We start from the raw sequence: 25624 nt of genomic DNA on the forward strand, positions 1-25624 counted from the left end.
GTTTAAATTATATGGAGATGGATACTTTAAAAAGCTAAATAAATACAGCCCAGTGAGAAGCCTGGGGCCTAGCAGCCAGCTGCAGACTCTCTGCATGTCCTCAGGCCTATAGGGGAGCCCCTTCCCCCAGGCTTCTCGGGGGGGCTCTGCCCCAGCCCTGCCTTCCTGAGGCCAAGGCAGCCCCACACATATGTTCTGTGTGTCCATGGCCAAGCTATGTGCCGGTAGGCACCACAGAGGCCTCTGAGGTATCTGACCTCCGCTGAGGAGCTGGAGAGTCACCCGGTCCCTGTGGGCCGGAACTTGCCCAGGCTTCCTCCATCTCGGCCAGTGAAGTTTCATACGTTCTTTACTCATCCCATAAATATTTTTTTAAATTTTATTGAAGTATAGTTGATTTACAATATTGTGTTTAATTTCTGCTGTACAGCAAAGTGACTCAGTTATACATGTATATATTCTTTTTCATATTCCTTTCCATCATAGTTTATCCCAGGATATTGAATATAGTTCCCTGTGCTATACAGTAGGACCTTGTTGTTTATCCATCCTATATATTAGAAGTTTACATCTGCTAATCCCAAACTCCCACTCCTTCCTTCCCCCACCCCACCTCCCCCTTGGCAACCACAAGTCTATTCTCTATATTTGTGAATCTGTTTTTTGTTTCATAAATATGTTCATTTGCATCATATTTTAGATTCCACATAGAAGTGATATCATATGGTATTTGTCTTTCTCTTTCTGACTTACTTAAGTATGATAATCTCTAGGTCCATCCATGTTACTGCAGATGGCATTATTTCATTCTTTTTAATGGCTGAGTAATAGTCCATTGTGTATATGTACCACATCTTCTTTATCCGTTCATCTGTCGATGGACATTTAGGTCATTTCCATGTCTTGGCTATTGTGACTAGTGCTGCTATGAACATAGGGGTGCATGTATCTTTCTGAATTATGGTTTTGCCCAATATATGCCCAGGAGAGGGATTGCTGGATCATATGGCAACTCTATTTTTAGTTTTTTGAGGAACCTCCATACTGTTCTCCATAGTGGCTGTACCAGTTTACATTCCCACCAACAGTGTAGGAGGGTTCCCTTTTCTGCACACCCTCTCCAGCATTTATTATTTGTAGACTTTTTAATGATGGCCATTCTGACTGAAGTGAGGTGATACCTCATCGTTGTTTTGATTTATCCCATAAATATTTGTTCAGCATCTCCTATTTCAGGACTGGGTCAGGGCTTGGGGATGCAGAAAGAATGAGAGAAATGCAGCTCCTGCCCTCAGGGAGCCTGAAGTCCAGTAGGGGGAGACCCACGTTAAAAAGAGAGTGACGTGGGTGGCTGTTTCATCACAATTGTCCTAAGTCTGCCCCAGAAAGAACATGTACGGTGCCATGAGTGTAAACCCAGGGAAACTGCTTTGGTCTGGAATATCAGAAAGGCTTCCAGGAAGAAGGAATGGTTATGCTGTCACTGGAAGGAGGGGTGGAGTTGGCCAGGTGAAGGGAGACAGGACAGCATTCCAGGCAGAGGTGAGACAGGCTGGGACCTGGGACCCTTTTCTGCAGTGCTGCAATGCTTGCACCTAGACAAACATCTCCTTGAGCAACAAAATACAGAGAAACTATAAGAGACTAAAAATAACTGCGTGCAAATTCTGGACAAAAAGATACAAAGAGACCAAAGAGCCCAACTGCCACTTCTGAAGAGCCGGGAGCAAAAGCAGGGGGTCGCGAACAAAAGTAGCGTAATGGGCATGCCCCCTGCACTCAACACCACCAAAGGAGTGGGCAAAACACCCAAACCACCCCTCTGGCTCGACCCCTGCACACACCCCACCCTCACCCCGTATTAGGAACCAACTTGCCCGCCCCTGGGCAAGCGAACAAGCAAGGGACCCTGCTGTTTGTTCTCGCTCCCCCCAGCTGCAGCAGAGGCCCCAGTAAAGCCTTGCCTGAATTTCTTGTCTGGCCTCTGATCAATTTCTATCGATTAAGGAGGCCAGGAACCCTGGTTTGTAACAGAGGGACCAGCATGCGAAAGCCTGAGCTTGGAGTCTTCGGGGGGAGGCCGAGAGACAGCCAGCATGGGGGAAGCAGAGTGAGGGAGGTGGAAGATGAAAGGGAACAGATGCAGAGGTTGGCAGGTCTCACAGGGCCTTGCGGGCCACAGTGAGAGATTGGAGCTTTACCCTAAGTCAACAGGGAGCTCCTGACAGGGCTTAAAGCAGGAAAGCAACATGATCTGGTTGGAGTTTGTTCTAATATCACTCTGGCTGCAATGTTGAAAATGGATCATATTACAGGTCTCATTTGGAACACTCAGAGCATGTTTGAAAATGGCTGGGTGTCCATTCATCCAGAAGACTCCCCCTAAGCCCCTCTGGGTACTTTTTTCTCCTTCCAGTTTTATTGTGATATAATTGACATATATCACTGTGTACGTTTAAGGAGTACAGCGTAGTGATTTGACTTACATACATCCTGAAATGATTACCACACTAAGTTCAGTGGAAATCCATCATCTCATATAGTTTAAATTTTAAAAAATAGTTTTTCCTAGTGATGAGAACCAAGATTTACTCTCTTAACATAACTTTCAGGGAATTCCCTGGCAGTCCAATGATTAGGAGTCCATGCTTTCACTGCCAAGTCTAGGCCAAAAATAAATAAATAACTTTTGTATGCACCATACAGCAGTATTTGTCTCTCTCTGTCTGACTTATTTCACTTAACATCGTACCCTGTAGGTTCATCCATGTTGTCGCAAATGGCAAGATTTCATTCTTTTTTATGGCTGAGTACTATTTCATTGTATATATATATATACCACATCTTCTCTATCCATTCATTATTGATGGGCACTTATGTTGCTTCAATATCTTGGCTATTGTAAATAATGCTGCAATAACACAGGGGTGCATGTATCTTTTCTAATTAGTGTTTTTATTTTCTTTGGATAAATACCCAAGAGTGGAATTGCTGGATCACATAGTAGTTCTATTTTTATTTTTAGAGGAATCTCCGTACTGTTTTCCATAGTGGCTGCACCAATTTACATTCCCACCAACAGTGCACAAGGGTTCCCCTTTCTCCACATCCTCGCCAACACTTGCTATTTGTTGTCTTTTTTTGTAATAGTCGTTCTGACAGGGATGAGGTATTTCATTGTGGTTTTGATTTGTATTTCCCTGATGATTAGTGATGTTGAGCATCTTTTCACGTGCCTGTTGGCCATCTGTATGTCTTCTTTCGGGAAAATGTCTATTCAGCTTTTCTGCCCATTTTTAAAATCTGGTTGTTTGTTTCTCTGATGTTGAGTTGTATGAGTCCTTTGTATATTTTGGATATTAACCCCTTATCAGATATATCTGTTGCAAACATCTTCTCCCATTCAGTAGGCAGCCTTTTCATTTTGTTGAGAGTTTCCTTTGCTGTGCAAAAGCTATTTATATATTTTGAGGTAGTCCCATTTGTTTATTTTTGCTTCTGTTGCACTCGCCTGAGGAGACAGATCCAAAAACATACTACTAAGATTGATATCAAAGAGCATACTGCTTATGTTTTCTTCTAGAATTTTTATGGTTTCAGATCTTACATTTAAGTCTTTAATCCATTTTAAATTTATTTTTGTGTATGGTATAAGAAATTAGTCCAGTTTGATTCTTTTGCATATAGCTGTCCAGTTTTCCAGCACCATTTATTGGAGAAGCTGTCATTTCCCCATTGTATATTCTTGCCTCCACTGTTGTATATTAATTGCCCATATAACTGTGGCTTCATTTCTGGGCTCTCTGTTCTGTTCCATTAATCTACGTGTCTGTTTTTGTGCCAGCACCATACTGTTTTGATTACTGTAGCTTTGTAGTATAGTCTGAAATCAGGGTGCGTGATGCCTTCTTTTTGGATACTTTAGCACCTTTCATAGAATGTCTGCCTGTTCATTTCTCTGGCCATCCTCCACTTCCCTGCCTTCTCCCTACTCCAGGCGATGGCACACCAGACGTGAGGCTTGGAAATGCTCAAGTCAGCCTTCTGTCTCTGTGTCTCTCTCTGCCCCCTCCTGAACTTGCCTTTGGTGCTTACACTGACCTTCTCCAAGCATCAGATGTAGGACTCACATTTGCCTGGTCGCAGTTGCCCCAATGGGTAGATGCTTTTTTTTTTAATTTTATTTTATTGAAGTATAGTTGATTTACAAAGTTGTGTTTAATTTCTGCTGTATAGCAAAGTGACTCAGTTTGACGTATATTACATATGTATAGTCTTTTTCCATTATGGTTTATCACAGGATATTGAATATAGTTCCCTGTGCTATACAGTAAGACCTCATTGTTACCCATCCTATATATAATAGTTCTCATCTGCTAACCCCAAACTCCCAGTCCTTCCCTCCCCCACCCTACCTCCCCGTTGGCAACCACAAGGCTGTTCTCTGTGTCTGTGAGTCTGTTTCTGGTTCATAGATAGGTTCATTTGTGTCATATTTTAGATTCCACATATAAGTGATATATTGTATTTGTCTTTCTCTTTCTGACTTACTTCTCTGAGTTTGATAATCTCTAGGTCCATCCATGTTGCTGCAAATGGCATTATTTCATTCTTTTTAATGGCTGAGTAATATTCCATTGTGTGTGTGTGTGTGTGTGTGTGTGTGTGTGTGTGTGTGTATGTATTATGTTTGTTTATTTATTTATTTATTTATACCACATCTTCCTTATCCATTCATCTGTCAATGGACATTTAGGTTGTTTTCATGTCTTGGCTGTTGTGCTGCTGTGAACATAGAGGTACATGTATCTTTTCAAATTATAGTTTTATCTGGGTATATGCCCAGGAGTGGGATTGCTGGATCATATGGCAACTCTATTTTTAGTTTTTTGAGGAGCCTCCATACTGTTTTGCATAATGGCTGCACCAATTTACATTCCTGGGTAGTGGCTGCAAGAGTCTCACCCTGGGGCTGTCTCTCCAGTGTCCTATGGGGTCTGCGCTGGGGTTGAGAATATCTGTCAGAAGATAGAGAAGACAGCACTGACCTCTCTCCTCGCCAATGCAGGCATCCTGGACCTGGGGCCCTGAGGGGCAGGGAGCCATCCTGCTGGTGAACTGTGACCGAGACACACCCTGGTTGCCCAAAGAGGACTGCAGCGATGAGAAGGTCTACAGCAAGGAAGGTACCACAGGATCCACACTTGAGCTTGGGGTGGGGAGCAGGGAGGAACAATGAAAGCACTTATGATAAGTCTTGGGCTGGGCCAAGGGTGAGGCAGGTGTGACCTTGGGTCTCCTGAGGATGGTGGACTCAAGTATCCACTCCTGCTAAAAGCAGACGATAAAACTATCGATATAGTTCAATTGGAACCATGTTTTTTTTCTTTTAAAGTTTTTTTGTTTGTTTTGTTTTGTTTTATAAATTCTTTTATTTATTTATTTTTGGCTGCATTGGGGCTTTGTTGCTCTGCACGGGCTTTTTCTAGTTGTGGTGAGCAGGGGCTACTCTTTGTTGAGGTGTGCGGGCTTCTCATTGCAGTGGCTTCTCTTGTTGTGGAGCATGGGCTCTAGAAGTGTGGGCTTCAGTAGTTGTGGCATGCGGGCTCAGTAGTTGTGGCTCACAGGCTCTAGAGCACAGACTCAGTAGTTGTGGCACACGGGCTTAGTTGCTCTGCAGTATGTGGTATCTTCCCGGACCAGGGCTCTAACCCATGTCCCCTGCATTGGCAGGCGGATTCTTAACCACTGTGCCACCAGGGAAGTCCCTGGAACCACGTTTTTTAAGAAGTTGTACATATGTAGAAAAAGGAGCAGAAGGGAGTTCCCAAAAGGTTATAGGAAGTCATCTGTAGTGTTGGAGACGACAACTACTTCTTATGCTTTTTCATAACACACAGGTTTGGGGTTTGCTTTGTCCTGATTATGAAAGTAACAGGCCAACATTCCAGCCACAATTCTCCTTTGTTTTTTTAATTAAGATATAATTGACATACAACACTGTCTAAGTTTAAGGTATACAGCATAATGATTTGATTTCCATACATCATGAAGTGAGTATTACAATAAGTTTAGTAAACATCCATCATCTCCTATAGGTACAAAATCAAAGAAATAGAAAAACAAAATTGTGATGAGAACTGTTAGGATTTACTGTCAACAACTTTCAAATGTAACATACAGCCGTGTTAATTACATTAATCATGTTGTACGTTACATCCCTGGTAACTTATTTATCTTACAACTGGAAGTGTGTACCTTTTGACCACCTTCATCCAGTTCCCCCACACCCCCACCCCGCCCCAGTGCAATTCTCTTAATTCTAACCTCCTCATGCATCCACCCCTCAGACCTCAAGGACATGTCCCAGATGATCCTGCGGACCAAAGGCCCCGACCACCTCCCCGCCGGATACGAGATCGTTCTCTACATTTCCATGTCGGACTCGGACAAAGTGGGCGTGTTCTACGTGGAGAGTGAGTGTCCCCAGCCTGGCCCTCCTGCAGTTCCCATCCAGTCAGTGCGCTCTGAGATACCCCTCGGGGGCCCAGCTCCTCCCTCTAAGGCTCCCCAGACCCCTCCCCTTAATAGTCACAGGTGCAGGTGACTGGAGAGGGCCAGCACTGGGTTCTTGGTAATGGTAACCAGGACCACCGTTGTCCTGTGAAGTCAGGAGGACCCGTGGGATAGATCTCTCCTCCCTCAAAGGAGTTGGCAGTGACAGATTTATGTGGAACCCAGAGGAGTTCCACGTGAACCAGGGGAGGAAGGGCTTTTGAGGTCCATCTTTCCCAGAATCACGTCACCTTCATGATACCTGAGGCAGGTACCCACTCCCTCCCACCCCCACCAGGTGTTTTCTGCTCATCTCAGACTTTCTGAACATGAGAACTGCCCCTGACTTTTAAAGAGCCCGTGATGATGCTGTGGGCACCCCCAAGGAGAGGACCCCTTGCTCCTCTTGCCAAGGACAGGGCCTCCTGGGTCCCCAATGAGTCAGGAACGTGCTTCCGCCATGGAGTTAATCCTCGCAGCTGCCTGCTCTGTCTCGTTCCTTCTGTGAATCGTTGTTGAGCCCCCTCAGTGCCAGGTGCTGGTCTCAGCGCCGGGATCCCTGGGTGAACTCTGCCATCACACCCTGCCCTCGGGAAGGAGACGGTCTAATGAGGGAGACATAACGGAGAGCACAATTGGAGGAAATGACACAGACCAAGTAGTAGAGAACGGCAGGGGCAGAGGCGAGGCACCGCTGGCTTAGATGGTCCGGCAAGTCCTCTCCGAGCAGGCGACATTTGAGTTGAGAACCAAAGCAGCAATGAGGAAGAACCAGCCGTTCACGAGCTGAGGGGAGAGTGTTGTAAGCAGAGGGAACAGCGCGTACAAAGCCCGCAGGAAGCAACCAGTATTGGAGGAATAGACAGAAGACCGGAAGAGGGGCATGTGTTGGAGTCAAGGTCAGCGAACTGGGCAGGGGCCAGGGCATGCGGAGAGGGCTTGCATTTTATTCCAAGTGCACTGGAAAGCCGTTAGAAGGTTTTAAGCAAGCGACTGTCAAGGTCTGATTTATGTATTAAAAAGCTTTCTCCGCAAAATCGTTTGCTATGGTGCAGGGTGAGGCTTCCCCCACATGCCCAGCTCTCTGGGGGGCCCAGGGTCTCCAGCCTAGCTCTGGGGCCCTCCTTAGTGACCAGGCTAAGAGCAGTCACCATGAGGACTTGGTCCCAGTGGCCCTGGACCCTCACCTCAGGGAGGGATTTAGCCAGGACAGCAGTGGACCCAGCTGCCACCTGAAGCCAGTCCTCCTCCTCTTCCACCCTGAGCTTGGGCAGTGACCTCACGCAGGTTGGAATGTCCCCAGAGTCAGGCCGGCTCCGCCGCCTAAGTGGGCCGGAGATGTTGATGTTTACCCTGTCCAGGCCAGGGTTGCCACGGGGGATGGGGCTGCCGGCCGGACAGGAAGGGTACAAGCAGGATCTCGGCTTCTCGACCACATTGTGTCGTATTGTGACACTCAACCTGTTGCTACGAATGACACCTGGACGTTATCTAGAGCATCTTTTTGTTGATGGCAGTGGATTGAGATCTGGCCCTTAATTGCGTCCCTCTCCCTCACTGCCATCGAGATGGGTACTGAGCAGACAAGAAAAGGAGGAACCACTGCTGTGAGTGCTTTAAGATGCTGTTCCCCAGTCTGTCTTATCTGGGCTGCCATCTTGCAATGTGGGGGGAGGGGCGGTGTTACTGATGCAGCGATGATCCCAGAATAGTCAGTTTCCCACAAAATTGGAATCCTGGGTGAATACTCAGTGCCACACTAAAGAACAGGATGAAAAATAATTCATCTGTGGTACAGTTTCCTCTTCTTCCTTTTCTTCCATGCAGGCATTTTGTCAAAATCCATGTACACCTGTGGATAAGAATATGTTGTGTTACATGAATGTCATGTGTCACCTGTGACCCCCAAGGACAGGGGGCTGGGCTCGAGGCTGAGGGACCCTGAGAGGGAGCTCTAGAGCCCAGGAGGTTCAAATCCTGGATCTGGGCAAGTCTACTTACCAGCCCACGCCTTGGGTTCCTCTTTTGTGATGTGATGTGGGGCTAAGAAGAGGCCTGACAGTTCCTGCTGGTGATAGAGATTAGATAAGGAACACGTGTCAGCACTCAGTAGCCGGCCCGTGGAACACTCTCTATAGATGGCACTTGTTGCTTTTGGGGGGTTATTATTATGATTATTAATTACAGTAAGTCCCCTACATACGGACGAGTTCCGTTCCAAGAGAGCGTTCGTAGGTCCAATTTGTTCATAAGTCCAACAAAGTTAACCTAGGTACCCAACTAACACAATCCGAGGGCAAGCTGCAGTTTCACTTACGCCTGATATTGATGGAACGCACATTCGCATCTTTGAAATTTCGCAACTTGAAGGTTCGTATGTAGGGGACTTACTGTATAATGATTGCAGAGGACAAGTGTCTCCAGTGCTGTTAGGAAGACCCAGGTGTCTGTGCTCCAGCCTCAGATTCTGCCTCAGGATCCCAAAGTTGGGACTTGACCTCTTCCTACAAGGGTGCAGTGACCAGCTTGTCCTAGTTTGCCCAGGATTTTCCTGTTTTAGCACTAAAAATCCCTCATTCCGGGAAACCCCTCAATCCCAGGCAAACCAGGACAGATGGTCACCTATCAAAGAGTCTCCTTGGGAGGTGGAATGGCTCCAAAGTGACCAGAAGGTTTATGCCACGTGCCAGCCTGCGGGGCCGATGCCTGGGGCTAAGGAGAAGTCAGGGTGGCTGGCAGGGCCCAGCCCGAGGCACGTGGGCTGCTCAATAGAGGGTCATTGTTGGTTCCTGCAGGGAGAGCTGGTCACACTCAGGCAGGACTGCACCCAGCTGGGACAGGGGATGGGGGAAGGAGGCTCCTCGGGACAGTGGCTGGATTGTTCCCACCAAGTCATCAATCTGCCTAGAGCTGGCCCAAGACACCAGAAAGAGAGGCACATGTAAATTGCAGGCCATAGAGGGAAAAAAACTGCATGCAGATGGGCAAGAACGCATCCTTCCATCTGGCCCAGCTCCCCTGCCAGACCCCCACCCTCCCAGGCCCAGGTGGAGCGCACACACACACACACACACACACACACCACCTAGCTGCCCAGAGACCTGGGAAAGTTTTGGAGTTTTCTGCAAAGACAAGTCAGCTTCTAGGCCTGAGGATCTCTTTCCTAGCACCAGTTCAAGTGCAGCCTGGGACAGGTGGACATGGGAGGGCCTGGGTGCCTGGGGGAGAATTTTTTAAATTATGCAGAGCCATCTGGATCTACTTAGTGATTGGGACACAAGGCACATGTTGTCTTTTCTGAGTGAGAAGGACTTCACCTTCTGTCTTGAGCTGTTCCTTGGGACACCCAGTGTCTGAGTCTATATGCCTCATTTCTTGGGCCCACCTAAGGGAAGGTGAGCTGAGGTGTTTTTCTTTGCCTTCTGTTCCTAAGCCGTTCAATGAAAAGGTCATGAATTTTGCAGTAAGGGGTGTGCTGACACTTTCATGGGCTCTCATAGTAGTAATACCAGCAAGTCCCAGCCGTGTTACCCATGGTTACCCTTGGTTACTGAGCTTACCTCAATTCCTGATGCTGCCATTTCATCTTGCAAGGACCCTGTGGCATAAGTGTTATTATCCCCCATTTAACAGATGAGTAAACTGAGGCTCAGGGAGGTTAAGTGAATTCCCTGAGGTTTTGCAGCTTGTAAGCCAAAGAGGTACATGAACCCGCATCTCTCTGACTCTGGAAGTCATAACCACTAAGGTAACCCACCCTTAATGAGATGTATAACGAGGGTCTAGTTGAGCACATTGTCCTACATGAGGAACCATCCTGAGCCTGGGCTTTGCTGGTTCCTCCATTCATTTTGCAAGTTTTAATCAAGCACCCTATTCATGCCAGGACTGTTCTAGTTACATGCTCTAGCCTTCAGGTGACTGGTCAATAATCATACCCATTGTTGTTGACAACAGTACTAAGCTGAGCCTGATTCTGCCCTTCCAGCTCTGCAGGGCATAAAGAAACTCCTTCTGGAACTGCATAGGGTCCTACCTCCATGCCTTGGGCAATGCAAGTATCTCCTCTCCTCACTGCACCCCACCTCTGCCGCCCCCAGGGGCATCTCAAAGGCTGCCTTTCTCTGCTCAGACGCCTCCCACCCCGCCTCCCTTCCCCTGCCCTCCTCACCCCAGTAACCCCACGGGCTCTCTCACCCTGTAGCTCTACTATGACGCTTCCCACATCTGCGCCATCTTATCATAAGCTGAGCACTGCTCCTAGACAGAGGGGCTGCATCTTGCCCGTCTCTGTGTCCCCCAGAGGTCCTTGCCCATGTGGTCACAGAGTAGTAATTCAATACATGTGCTCCAAATTGGCCTGAAAATTCTCCCATGGGGAGTGGTGTGGGAGCCATTGGTTCATTCGGTAGATATTTATTAAATACAACCTGCCCTGGACTGGGCCTGTCTCAGCCCACATGCAGGTGACAGTCTCTCAGAGCCAACAAATAACACTGAGATCATGTCCATTTAAAGGCTGTGATGGGGAAGGACGGGGGCTGCGGAAACTCCAGACAGAGCCCCTGGCTTGGTCTCTGGGGGATCTGGCTACGATTCCCAGAAGTGACACAAATCAAGGCCTGAAAGGAGGCAGATGACTCTTCCAAGCAGAGGGAACAGCGCTGTGAAGAGCTGGGTGGTTTCAGTGGGGCAGGAGCGCGGGAGAAACCAGCCACAAAAACGTGCAGCCAGAGACCCACACGCCAACGTGGCTCGCATTATATGGAGGAGAATTTGGGGCACAAATGGGCACTTTGGTGTTTTATTTATATAAAGGAGAGGAGAGGTCGGGGTTCACAACTAGACAGGGATTTGAGTCCCGGCTCAGCCACTTACTGGCTATGTGACTCCGGACAAGCCATTTCTTATTTCTGGGACTGTTTCCTCCTCTGTAAAATGGGAACAATAATTCCCTTCCTTGACACCACTGGCTGCCCGGTCCTCAGCTGCTATCATCTCATGTCGCCTTCCTGGGAGAGTTAGCTCACTTTATAGGCAAGGAAGCCAGAAGCCAGGAAGGGTGTCTGCTTGAGCGCCACATGGCTAGGGCCCTACAGTGCTGGGAAGATGACCAGGCCATAGCCCTTCTGGTGGCATTTTCTGCTTGTGCTTTTCTCTCTGTGTCTAGAGGACAGGTTACTCTGCCATCGCCTCCCCCATCAGTGACCCCGCCCCACGGATGGTTGTGGGTGGGGCCTGACCTTGGTCCTTCTCCCTCCAGACCCGTTTTTCGGCCAGCGTTATATCCACATCCTGGGCCGCCAGAAGCTCTACCACGTGGTCAAGTACACGGGTGGCTCTGCCGAGCTGCTGTTCTTCGTGGAAGGCCTACGTTTTCCCGACGAGGGCTTCTCGGGCCTGGTCTCCATCCACGTCAGCCTGCTGGAGTATATGGCCGAGGTGAGGGCTCCGGGCCTCTACCAGGAGGGGCTGCGCTGTGGGCCAGGTGGGGCTCCTTCTAGAGGGCCACTCCCAGGGGGGTCCCCAGGATGCTCTACTCCCCTCAAAGCTCCAAGGAGAGGGGGTCCAGGCTTGGAGACCTGGGTGCCCCACCATCCACATGTGTCTGCCAGCGTCCTCTGAGCTATGCTGTGGGGATCCTCCTTACTGTACCTACTCTCCCGGATTCCCTCCAGGTGATTTTTTCTTACCTCATGCCTGTCCCTCGTCTGTCCTCCTCCCTGCAGAGGGCGGGCCTAGTTCTGAGGCACAGAGTGCCAATGGTTAGCGCAAGAAGCAAAGTAGGCCACAAACGTGTGCCCTGTTCTTCCCTCCCTGCCTGGTCCCACACCCTAGCTGTGGGTTCTACCAACTCTGACCACAGGCCGAACCCCAAATCCCAGTCGCAGGCCATGTCCCCTCCCTGTGGCCAGACATCTCACCCACCTTTGCACTTGGTTTTGGGAAACTGGACGAGGAGAGCACCTTCCCCTCCCGAGGAGAAGCCCCCCAACCCCCCAGCCTAGGATGTGTCCTGCCCACAAGGACCTCTCATCAAAAACTGCAGCCCCAGACCCCTGCCCCTCAGGCCCACCCCGCTTTGTTCAGATATAGCAAGGGACCTGGCTGCCCTCTCAGACACAAGGTTTGCTCCCCAGTTCCATCCCCGGACCGCTTTGAGGCAGGAGGCCGTGGGCTCTGCCGAAGGTGAAGCTAGGTCTCACTTAGATTTATGAGAAGGGGCTCTGGAGTCAGACGGCCCAGGTTTGAGCCCATGAGACATTGGGCAAGTGAATTTACTCCCTGTGCCTTAGTTGCCCCATCTGGAAAACAGAAATGACAAATACTGCTGCTTCCCAGGGTGGCTGTGAGCATACAAGCTTGTGAGATCTCATTCACAAAGCAGCCTCAAGTCGCTGGGAAAAGGGAAAGGCAGGAAAAGCAGAGCTAACAGGAGCGGGTGGGGAGAGGGCTTCTCCTGCTCCCCCAGTGCCTGGAGCAACCTGGCCATCAGGGTCTCTCAGATTGGCCCCCTCCAGCGGACACTAAAAGGCAGACCCCGGGGGACTTCCCTGGTGGTCCAGTGGTTAAGACTCTGCGCTTCCACTGCAGGGGGCACAGGTTCGATCCCTGGTCAGGGAACTGAGATCCTGCATGCCGTGAAGAGTGGCCAAAAATAAATAAATTAAATAAATAAATAATTTTTTTAAAAAGGCAGACCCATGCAGGAAAGGCCACCTCCATCCTCCCTACCAAGGGCAGGGGCCGGTTTCCTGTGGCTTTCCAAAGCCAGCCATGCAAAGGAATCATATCTCATCTTCCTTCAAGTTGCAGGCAAGCTGCCCGAACCTTTCCTTAAAGAACAATGTGGACATATCAAAATTTTCCCCAATAACTTTATAACACTCACACATAGAAAAGGGCAAGGTGCCCAGAGCAAAAATAGAGGAAGGCCGGGGCTGGCTCAGCCATTGTGTGAGCCGATTTCAGGAAGAGAACTTTGATGCAGCGAGATCAGACAGTGGTTGAGAGTATGGGCTCGGCAGCCAGACTGCCTGGGCTTATATACAGGCTCTACCACTTACTAACCATGTGACCTTGAGCAGCTATGTGGCTTGGTTTCCCCATCTGTAAAACAAGGATTATAATACTATCTACCCTCTGGGGTTATTGTAAGGCAGAAATGAAATCTCACATGTAAAAATAGGACCTGGCACACCGTAAGTGCTCCCAAAGGTACTACTGTTATCGGTTTCACCCACTTTGTTAGGCAGGAGTGAAAAGCACCCTGACAAGACTTTTTGATCCCCTCCTCTTCTCTCCCACGCCCAGGAGATCCCCCTGACACCCATCTTCACGGACACTGTGACATTCCGGATTGCTCCGTGGATCATGACCCCCAACATCCTGCCTCCCTTGTCGGTGTTTGTGTGCTGGTAAGCAGTAGGCACAGCGCAGAGAGTGGCTAAAGCTGGGGCTTCAGGGGCAGACAGACCTGAGTTCAGATCATGTTCTGTTACTTACCAGCTGTGTGACCTTGAGCAACTCACTTGGCCTCTCTGAGCCTCTGTTTCTCTGAGACGCTCACATCACAGAGTCATTGTGATGATTAAGTGAGATGAAGCAGGTGAAGTATTCATCCAAGGTCCTGGCACAGAGTTTTTGTGCTCTAAAAATAATAGGGCTTCCCTGGTGGCGCAGTGGTTAAGAATCTGCCTGCCAATGCAGGGGACACAGGTTCGAGCCCCGGTCCGGGAAGATCCCACATGCCGCAGAGCAACTAAGCCCGTGCGCCACAACTACTGAGCCTGCGCTCTGAAGACTGTGCGCCACAACTACTGAAGCCCGCATGCCTAGGGCCTGTGCTCTGCAACAAAAGAAACCACCGCAGTGAGAAGCCCGCTCTCTGCAACTAGAGAAATCCTGCTTGCAGCAAACAAGACACAACACAGCCAGAAATAAAATAAATAAATTTATAAAATAATAATAATAATAGCCAGCATTTCTTTCCCATATCTTCTTGGCCCATACCATGTAGTCAGGAATCTTTCTCTACAATGGATATTCAACTCATCTTATTCATCCAGCAGTTCTTTAACTGAGCATCTATTGTGTGCTAGACAGCTACAGCGAAATGAGAAGCAGGGGAAAGAAGTGCCCGCAGGTGATACTGGCCACACCACCTGGCCACACAGCCCTGCTGTCCTGGACCCATCCCCTGCCTCCGTGCTAGGCATAGCTCTTCCTTGGAAATCTGGGGAGTCAGAGATGTAAGGCTTTGGGGCAGGTGAGGGTGAGAATTCCCCCCCTCGTTTTGTTTGTTCATGACTTTGGTAAACACTGCATGAAGGGATGAGTTTGCTTGGCCCTTGACTCCAGTGGCCTTTGCAAAGGTGCCTTTGAACACAGATGTGGCCTCATCTGCCCAGCGCAGCCCAGAGATGCCAACTGCTGTTGCCACCTCAGTGGGCTGGCCCTCATCCCTCCTCACCCTCCCTCTTGGCCTCCCCCTCTTCCTACACTTCTCAGCATGAAGGACAACTACCTGTTTCTGAAAGAGGTGAAGAACCTGGTTGAGAAAACCAACTGTGAACTGAAGGTCTGCTTCCAGTACATGAACCGGGGAGATCGCTGGATCCAGGTAAGGAACCCCAAGCTGGGAAGGACATGGTCCAGGGCTCAGGCAAGAAGAGGCAGCTTAATGTCAATGCCCTGGCGCCCAGCTGCTCCACGTATGCGAGTTCTGTCCTCAGATCACACATGCACGTGTGCACAGGGACAGAAATGTACAAGGTAATTCACTGCAGCTTCTTAGGGTAGCAGAAGACTGCAAAACAGCCTAAATGTCCATCCACGGGGCAACGGGGTGACCATATGATTGGACAGCCTTTCTGTGTAGTACTATACATCAGCTAAAAAGAAGCCAATCTATAAATAAACAATGCGCTTCCAGTTAAGGCGTTACTTGCAGGAAAATGTATACAGATGTTACCAGTTATGTTTTTTAAAATGGGGTCAGTATGAGCACAAACATGCTGGGGATGTGCAGAGACTAAGGAGGGATATATAAGAAACCACTGCCATCATGTGCTTGAGAGGAGAACTGGGGAGGCTGGCTAGTATTCACTGGTGGCCCCCTAGGCTCGTCTGATGGCTCTTCCCCGTGTCCCCACAGGATGAAATCGAGTTTGGCTACATCGAGGCCCCCCACAAAGGCTTCCCTGTGGTTCTGGACTCCCCCAGAGACGGAAGCCTGAAGGATTTCCCAGTGAAGCAGCTCCTGGTGAGATGCTGAGGACCACCTGGGGGATGGGGGAGGGCACAATCCTGGGGACTCTTACAGGACAGAGTGGTCGGGAGGCCTTGGGCACCCCTGGCAAATCAGTTTACTGCAAATTAGTCTGTTGCCTCTATCTTCTCATCTGCAAAATGGGTCAGTTGGGATAGTAATCTCTAACATCCTTTCCTGCTCTGATAACTGATGCTTTTCCAAAACATGGAGAGTTCTCTCATGGTAAACTCCTGCCACTGCCCCACCTCCAACTTACAGCAAAGTAAGTTTCAAAGAGGAATATTATAGTTAAGCAGTTGTCAAAAAGCATGGTTCCAACTTCAAAGCTCATTAAAGCTGTGACTTTTTTCAGTTCATGAGTTTTTTAAAAAGCAATCTGACCCCCACTCCCGATTCTAGAGGTCATTACCACTCTCCTTTTATGCCATCAACAACCAAGTGAATGAGGACAGAACCAAAATCAGTCGTCTCTGTCCTCACCTTCCGCCCTGAACAGGCAGGGGGAGGCTTGAACAGAACACGAAACAGAGACTGGGTAGATCAGGTGGCTTTGCCAAGGTCACACACAGGGCAGCCTCCTGTGAGACATCAGGGCTGCTCAGAGGGAACCCTTTGCCGGGTCCGCACCTGCTTCTTGAGAACAGTCACTAACCTAGTCCCTTCATCACAGGGAGATGGCAGAGCCAGTGGTGTGAGCACAAAGCCCTGGAATGCCAGACAGATCTGGCCTTGAGTCCCAGTTCCACCCCTTAGCAGCAATGTGACCTTGGGCAAGCACCTTAACCTCCTCAAGCCTCAGTTTGCTCATCTGTAAAATGGGGATAGAAACAGTATCCATCTCACAGGCTTATTGCAAAGATTGAAAGCATTATATAAGGCATCCGTGCTACTCCTGATACAATGACTATTATTAGCTACTGTTCTGGTTCTCATTCCACAGCCCTGGACACTGTCCTCGATGAGGACTGTCCACTTTCTCCAACATGAGGGGTAGTCAAACCAGCCAGCAGGCAGGAGAACCAAGGCCTCTCAGATCCTACTCTTACTCTTTCTTCCCGGGTCACCACCTGCCTTCAATGTTCCAGGCTGGCCTGGTACCAAGGCCCCCGGACTGCGTTGTTCCTGGAGGCCTGGGCCAAGCCCAGCTTTGTGCTGCAGGCCTGCCTGCCCATGTGAGGCTGTAAAGCCCCAGCTGCCCCAGCCTCTGGCGAGTCTCACCTTGCCATCTGGGGCTCGCAGGCGAGAAAGCACTAAGCTGCAGCCATTCACCCTACTGGGCACAGCTGTCCCTTGAGCCTCTAAGCTGGGCCAGGATAAGCCACATCTTCTCACTCTTTGGTTTTTATTAGCAAGGATTTTTGTCAGACAAGCTTAGTTCCAGCCCCAGTGCAAGCTCCCAAGCAAGATCCCTACTTTTTTACCAAAAAATCATGAAAGGAAACTTAAAATTCAGGGGGCATCACTGGGGTTATATCATGTAACTGTAGTCTGTTGGAACTCTGTGCTAAGAAGGATTCTGAGGCTATATCTGGACTCCGTGAATAAATATGGTTAGTTGGGAATGGGTTGGGATGGTATATATGTTACATATCTGCTATTCCTGCATGTATTGGTCAGCTTTCACTTGGTAAGACTGCAGTAACAAACAGCCCCCATATCTCAATAGCTGACAACAGCAAAGGTCCATTTCTTGCTCACATTAAGAGATGAGTGGGGATGTCAATAGCACAAAATGAGGACCAATCCAGAAATCACCAATATGTCTCCGTGTTTAAGAAATAGAGGCACACCCAGAGACCCAGATGTACACACACACACAGACACTCATATATTCACATTCATTCTCACGCTCATACTGACATGCTCACAAACTCAGCCTCCACATGCCAGGGTCCTGTTCATCAGTGGGAATCAGAAGAGCATGGGTGACACCCCCTAGAAGCTAAGTGCCCACAAGGCCAGACCAGAGGTAGTGAAAAGTGGTCATCAGAGGGTGGCTGGGTTGGGGCTAAGTGCTCCTGGCTGCAAGAGACTAATGACGGGTGTCTCTTGCCCAGGGCCCAGATTTTGGCTATGTGACCCGAGAGCCCCTCTTTGAGCCTGTCACCAGCCTTGATTCCTTTGGGAACCTAGAGGTCAGTCCACCAGTGACCGTGAATGGCAAGACATACCCCCTGGGCCGGATCCTCATCGGGAGCAGCTTTCCTCTGTAAGAGAAGCCAGGGTGGGCCTGCGGGCAGTGGCGGTGGGGGGGGGGGGGACAGTTATTGTTTCCCTTTAGGAGCAGACTGGGTTGCTCATACATGGAGTGATTGGCTGGGAGAATTAACCTCTCCCATGACTCTCTGACAAGATACAGACACTCTTGGAAAGAAAACCAAATTAGCCTTTGCATCTTAGTATGAATTAGGATCTAATACAAAACTAAATAAATAACCCTCTTCCCAAAATGGGAGGGAATATAACGAGATTATAAAGAAAGTGGGGAAGGGATGAAGGAGTTCAGAGAAGGAGTACCGAAAGAGGATCAGTGGGAGCACACCAACAAATCCTCGGGGGTGCCCATTCACAAAAGACACATGAGAAGACATGGCTCTGCCCCAAAGCCTGAGTCCCTGGCTCCCTGTCCTATCAACAACACCTTCACTCCCTCCCCAGGTCACCCACCAGTCGATGAGAAGACAGATTCTTCCTTAGAGCAGTTGCTAGGGAGAGTGAGTACTGTGGGTCCTCACTTCACAAAAGGGCTGCCAGGAACCTGCACATATGGGACCAGCCAGGATTTGGGCACCAAGTCCCTATAACCACATGGGATTCTCTACCTTCTGTGGGAGGCCACTGACACAGACAGTGACCATTTGCTCACCCTGCCCTCCTTCTCCCTCCACTCAACAGTCACTCATCCATTCAACAGGTATTTCCCAGGCACCAGCCAAGCACCAAGCCCTATGTCAGACATGGGGTTCCAAACATGAAGCCCAGCCCCCACCTTCCAGGAGATGGTGGAGATCACAGACATGAAACAGAGGGTGTGTACAGTGATAGAATGATACAGAGCCAGGGAAACCCAAGGAGGGGTCCCTAACCCCCTTAGGGGAGTTCACGGGGGTCTTCTTCGAGACAAATATCTATTGAGAGTCTTTCCCCTTGGGCCAGGTATTGTTCTGGGCTGCGGGGAGACAGCAGTGAGCAAAACAAAGTCCCAGCTCTCGGGAAGTTTTCCATTAGGGGTGGAGGCAGTATAGACAATAAACATGTAAGCAACCAAATAAATAAGATACTTCTGTGTGCTAATAGGTGCAATGAAGAAGATAAAATAGGGTACATGATAAAGAGTGATGGGGCAGGGGCACTTTGGCTTTTGTGGTTTTGAGGAAGTGACTTTGGAATTGAGGCTCAGATGATGAGAAGGAAGCAGCCATGGGAAGATCAAAGGGAGGGAGCATTCCAGATAGAAGGAATAGAAAGGGCAAAACCTTGGTAACAAGTTTAGCATGTGGCTAGAGCAAACAGAACAAGGAGGAAGGGAGGAAGATGAGGTAGGAGGGACAGGCAGGGGCCAGATCAGAGAGGCATTTGTTGGCCACTGTGAGGTTTTTGGGTTATATTATAAGGGTAATGGGGAGATTGAAGACCTCAGGTAGTGGGGAAGTCAGGAAGGGCTTCCTGGAAGAGGTGTCACTTGAAATGATTGAAGTTGAGAAGTTAACAGCGAAGAGGTACATAGGCTAGGGAAGATTTTGGAATCATGCCTGTGTCCTAGCCCCCTCCAGCAGTCCATGAGGGATCCCTGAGCACAGAAGCTTCTTACACCTACTGACACCCTCAGCGGCCAAAGGCTGGGCTCTATGCTCTTCACACAGACCATGGCTACAGCTAACTCCTCCTTTTTCCCCTTGGGCTCAAACACCTTTCTGCCTGTGCCAGGGTCTCTGCAACTCAGGCTCCTTCCCATGACTTTTCCGCCAATGCTATTCTGGGTCCAGGCTAGATTCTAAACGCTGAACTCCTCCTGCAGACCCTCTGGTGAGACAGGCACAGTGGGCAACCTTCTGAAGAACTGTCTCCTCCCCAACCCCACCCTAGGTCTGGTGGTCGGAGGATGACCAAGGTGGTGAGGGACTTCCTGCAGGCCCAGCAGGTGCAGGCACCCGTGGAGCTCTACTCGGACTGGCTGACCGTGGGCCATGTAGATGAGTTCATGACATTCGTCCCCATCCCAGGCACAAAGGTGAGCTGGCCCCTGAGGCTGGAGTGAATAGGATAGTGCAGAACCCCTGTACTACCAGCTCTTGTCAACAGAGAGGGGTATCTAGAGGAAGCAGACCGCAGAGAGGAAGAAGGAAGTAGGCTGAAGCTGGTCTGTACGTTGTTGCTGTGGCAGGTAAATGTTTAACCCAATAAATCCAAAATATTAGCACCTCAACATGTAGTCATTATAAAAATTATTCATGAGAGATTTTACATTCTTTTTTTATACTAAGTGTTCAGAATCTGGTGTGTATTTTACTCTTAGCACATCTCAACTCAGACCAGCCACAAGTCAAGTGTCCAATAATCCCACAGGGCTAGTGGCTACTGTACTGGCCATAATGCTCTAGAGAGCAATGGTGTATGGGCTTGGGGCTCTGGAAAGAGGTTCTTTCATTTCCCAAGAAGTGAAAAGAAACGGCTGCAACTTCAAACCCTGGAAATTTGGTGCAAATGGCCTGGCCTCTTGGCCACTTGGAGAAGCTCTTCCTCTCTGTCCAAGGTCACCTTTGACTCTGAGCTTTGACTCGATGGCGTTGCTGAGGTGGAGGAATTTCTATAGCAGGAAGGGTGAGAAATATTCCTCTGAAATAGAGAAAACCCTGCCAGGTGGCCTTTGCTCGGCAGGGAGTGGCTTGAGACAATATGCAGGTGGGACCCCGGGTCCTGAGAGTGGGGGCTTCTTCACGTTTCTTGGCCACCTCCTCTCTGCTGACACTGGCCCTCTGGATGGTCTCTCACAGAATTTCCGGATGCTCATGGCCAGCACCTCGGCCTGCTACAAGCTCTTCCGAGAGAAACAGAAGGAGGGCCATGGGGAGGCCATCATGTTCAAAGGTGAGTGCCCGCAGGGCCTTGGCAGGGAGCAGGGAGCTGAGCCCCCAGAGGGACCCTTGGGAGGACAGGGCAGATGAGTGCCTTGTCCTTGAACACCCAGCTCCACTTCCTGGACATCCGGCCCGCTCCAGGGCTGTGAGGTCACCGTGGTGGGAAGCAGCCCTGGCCTCTGTGACCCTCGCTGTGGCCCACGGGACCATCGAGCTGCCCGCTGCCCCTTATGATCATCAACAGTGCATAGCGCTTCTTCGGGACCTAGTGTATACTTCAAATGGCACCAGACCCCAAGGAGAGTTAAATGGTTCAAAATTGACACGCAATCTGTGTTCAAGGATCTTGTGTTTTCGGAAGGGAGATAGAGAAGAATATACATAATGCACTTGAGGGGAAGGAAGAAAAGTGGGAGTCGACAGACGTGACGTACAGTCAGACATCATCACCGTCAGTCCCGGAGTGAGAAATCATCTGCTTAATTTAGACATCCACATAACTGGGATAGACAGACTGGGATGAGCTTTGCTCTTAAATTAATCATGGAAAGAGACAAAGCTGATCAGGTGCAGACAGTGAGCCAGGTTAGAGAGGCCATGACAATTTCTTATGTGTTCTTCCTACATTCCCTTTTGACACTTTTCAGGTTGGCATCTCTAATCCACCTGCTCCCAGAAGTCTGCATCCCTAAGGCTGGTGGATACTTACATACATTACCACCCTCCATGTCTAAAGGCAGTATTCCTGATAGTGACTGGTGTCTGGGATGGACAAGACCAACTTAAGACCACTGTCATTTTTTAATTCCTACTGATAGGAAATTTTTTTTAGATTGGCAGGCATGAGTCTTGACTTTCTGGAGGCTTCTTTCTATATTAACCCCTCAAAGCTACCCATAAGGATATAGGAACTATTATCTTTGTACAAATAGGTCCAAGGGGTGGTGTGGAGACAGCTCAGGTACAGGGTGCAACAGCACCGATCTCTTTGCCACTAACAAGCTACAAGACTAGGAAACACAGTGGACCAGCATCAGGCAGGGAAAAAAAGAGTTAATAGCTTAGGCTCTGGAATCAGACTGCCTGGTCTGCTTACGGGCTCTGCCACTAGCTGTAAGACCTTGGACGAGTCATGTAACTTCTCTGTGCCTCCATTTCTTCATCTTTAATGCTGGAAGCTGCCTTATAGAAATGTGGGGAGGATTACTGAGTTAATCCATGTAAATATCTAGAAGACTACCTGCCACATAGCAGGCGCTCCATGAGCATTAGGTATCACTAATCAAGCCAGAAGCCACGTGGGCCATCATGATGGAATAGGAGGCAGATGCAGGCATAGACCAGGACAAGGGCCAAGCATGAGGCAGGTATGGAAAACAGGAAGGGTGACACCCCTTGGCATCCTGCTTCTGCCACACTCCCTCTGGTCTGCTGCTCATCCTTAGAAGCAGGCTTCTTGTGCCACCCTACCCTCTGGCCAGAGAGAGAACAAGACAGCTGCCACCCCTTCCCTGGCCCAGGTGACATGGCCAACCCTGGGGAAAGGAGTTACCCCAGGGGTTGCCCTCCTGTGCCCCAGCCTGTCCCAGCCCCTCTCCCTCATCCTAAGAGTTAGCCCAGAAGCTGGGGGCCTTGGCAAAGGGGAGCGCCCAGGCTGGACACCTAAAGCTAGACTGTCTCCTGTCCTCTGACCCCCGCAGGCTTGGGCGGGATGAGCAGCAAGCGAATCACCATCAACAAGATTCTGTCCAATGAGAGCCTCGTGCAGGAGAGCCAGTACTTCCAGGTGAGGGCGGGGCAGGGGCCCGTGGGAGGGACGCGGCTATGACCAATGGCGCCTGTCACATCCTCGGGGCTTCCATAGGAAATGGCCAAGGGTTCAGGACACATGACAGAGGGAAGGGCCTCAACAAGCATTCGGTCCAGCCCTCCTGGTTTACGCCTCTAAACTGGAGGCTGAATGGGGTGACAAAGCTGGGATGTGCGGGTCAGTGGAGGCTAGAAGCAGACAGGAGACCTGGGAAGGAAGGTTTATCAGGCAGTACCAAAGAACCAAGGGCTCTGTAAGGCTAGAGCCCACAGCATTTGGGGGAGACCCACACTCATTAAAATATGATGAAAACTACAGACCTGCTCTCCAGAAAATTTCATATGTAAACACATACCATGAATTTTTATTTGTTTTAGGGGATCAGAGATCCCTGAAGTTTTCTATCTATGGATGAATCCCACCTTTTGAGTCCCTAAATCTCAAAGATTGTATCCAGAAGTAGATACCAGTCAAAAGGGTCATATTTTTTTTTTAACATCTTTATTGAAGTATAATTGCCTTACAATGGTGTGTTAGCTTCTGCTTTATAACAAAGTGAATCAGTTATACATATACAATATGTTCCCATTTCTCTTCCCTCTTGCATCTCCCTCCCTCCCACCCTCCCCAGCCCACCCCTCTAGGTGGTCACAAAGCACCGAGCTGATCTCCCTGTGCTATGCGGCTGCTTCCCACTAGCTATCTATTTTACATTTGGTAGTGTATATATGTCCAAAAAGGGTCATATTTAGTTGAATTAGATCTCTCTTTATTTGCATGGGCATATTTATTTATTTATTTATTTATTTATTTATTTATTTATTTAGCTGCTTTGGGTCTTTGTTGCTGCACGCGGGCTTTCTCTAGCTGCGGCGAGCAGGGGCTACTCTTCGTCGTGGTGCATGGGCTTCTCAATGCAGTGGCTTCTCTTGTTGTGGAGCACGGGCTCTAGGTGCACGGGCTTCAGTAGTTGTGGCACTCAGGCTCAGTAGTTGTGGCGCACGGGCTTAGTTGCTCCGTGGCATGGGGGATCTTCCCGGATCAGGGCTCGAACCCATGTCCCCTGAATTGGCAGGCGGATTCTCAACCACTGTGCCACCAAGGAAGCCCTGCATGGGCACATTTAGAGTATCAAGTTTAAATTTAAAAACTCAAACTGATTTTTTTAAATGGCTTAATTGACTCATATGAGTAGAAAGTCCAGCAGTGGTATGGATTTCAGGCACAGGTTGATCAGGGCTCCAGCTCCATTTCTCTGCACTTCTTGGGCTCTACAGGTGCCCTCATGACAGGAGTATAGCTGCAACAGTTCAAGGTCTCACATCCATCCAGCACACCATCCACAAAGAGGGAGGTCTGTGCCCCCAACAATTAAACAAAAGCTTTGCATTTCACTCTGATTGTGCCAACCTGAACCAATTATTGTAGCCAGGGGAATTCCATATACTGAGTCCCTTAATCCTGGTTTATTGCCCATCCTTGAACCAATCACTGGAGCAAAGAGGCAGGGGCAAGGGTCCACTAATTAGCTGTCACCAGGAGGGCAGGGTGTAGTCAACCCAACCCAATAACTGGCTGCTACATTTCAGGGGGAGGAGTGGAGTGGATGCTGTAGAAGCAACTGCAGAGTTTCCCAAAGTTCACATAATGCCTCACTGGCTATTTGAAAGTTGACTTTATTGTAACTCCCCTCCGTGGACCTTTTTTGTCATCGGGTAGATCTCAGGTCAAATCATGTCCCCTCGTTTCGGCAGTTGGACCTTGGGCAACTCATTAAGGACTCTACATTTTGGGTAGAGTCTCTAATAAGGGGCTAATAATAGTGTCTACCTCATGAGGTTGAGGCTTAAATAAGTAATGTATGTAAAGCACTTAGTACACTTAGGGTTCTTGTACATATTAGTTTTAATTATTATTAATCAAAATCATTGTCACTGTTATTCTCACCACACGGGACAGCCTAAGGATTCAATGAGATACTTCATAGCAAGCACTTAGCAGAGGGTCTGGCTTGTAGTAGGTGGTGCTCAGTAAATGAGCCCTCACTAGTGTTATTTCTGTGATTTTCTAGTATTATTTCTGTAATCTTCTCTCTCGTTCTCTTTTTATTTATTTATTTATTTATTTATTTATTTATTTATTTATTTATTTATTTTTAAACATCTTTATTGAAGTATAATTGCCTTACAATGGTGTGTTAGCTTCTGCTTTATAACAAAGTGAATCAGTTATACATATACAATATGTTCCCATTTCTCTTCCCTCATGCATCTCCCTCCCTCCCACCCTCCCCATCCCACCCCTCTAGGTGGTCACAAAGCACCGAGCTGATCTCCCTGTGCTATGCGGCTGCTTCCCACTAGTTATCTATTTTACATTTGGTAGTGTATATCGTTCTCTTTATTACTACCATTACTGGTGGGAGGGGCGCCAGAGAGGTCGGCGCGTGCTGGAGTGCCGGGGTGAGGTTGACACTCTCCCTGAAATGCTGGGTCCCCTGCAGGCAGGGGTGAGGTTGACAAAGATGGCAGGGGTGTCCCCTCACTCGCCTGCCCTCCCTTCTTCCCCGTTGCCCAGCGCTGCTTGGACTGGAACCGCGACATCCTCAAGAAGGAGCTGGGGCTGACGGAGCAGGACATCATCGACCTGCCTGCCCTCTTCAAGATGGACGAGAGCCGCCAGGCCAGAGCCTTCTTCCCAAACATGGTGAGGCGCTCTGGACCCCAAACCTCATCCAGGCTAGTCAGGGGCAGCCAGATCCAGAGGGACCCCTCAGCTGAGGCTGTCCGATCAGGAGGCCCGGTCCTGGCTGAGTTGCTGTGTGGCCTCCCACCCACCCCAGGCACTCACCCTCTCTGGGCTTCATTCCCTTCTGGGGTGATATCCTTATTCTAGCTGCCCCCTGGG

The 25624-nt window shown here is 49.2% G+C and overlaps 1 protein-coding gene across 1 annotated transcript in view; it reads left to right on the forward strand.

Moving 5' to 3' along the window:
- The window catches only part of PADI2 (peptidyl arginine deiminase 2), a 50513-nt gene that overhangs the window by 21315 nt on the left and 3574 nt on the right, over positions 1–25624 (forward strand). The window contains exons 5-15 of the mRNA XM_082402915.1: positions 5069–5186; positions 6351–6476; positions 11819–11997; positions 13870–13973; positions 15067–15178; positions 15713–15820; positions 17887–18038; positions 19916–20060; positions 20824–20917; positions 22608–22693; positions 25295–25423. Coding sequence (XP_082259041.1) covers positions 5069–5186; positions 6351–6476; positions 11819–11997; positions 13870–13973; positions 15067–15178; positions 15713–15820; positions 17887–18038; positions 19916–20060; positions 20824–20917; positions 22608–22693; positions 25295–25423 — 1353 coding nt within the window. The remainder of the gene's footprint in view (positions 1–5068; positions 5187–6350; positions 6477–11818; positions 11998–13869; positions 13974–15066; positions 15179–15712; positions 15821–17886; positions 18039–19915; positions 20061–20823; positions 20918–22607; positions 22694–25294; positions 25424–25624) is intronic.

This window comes from Balaenoptera borealis, assembly GCF_965194805.1.
Source record: "Balaenoptera borealis genome assembly, chromosome: 1".
Taxonomy (NCBI): Eukaryota; Metazoa; Chordata; class Mammalia; order Artiodactyla; family Balaenopteridae; genus Balaenoptera; species Balaenoptera borealis.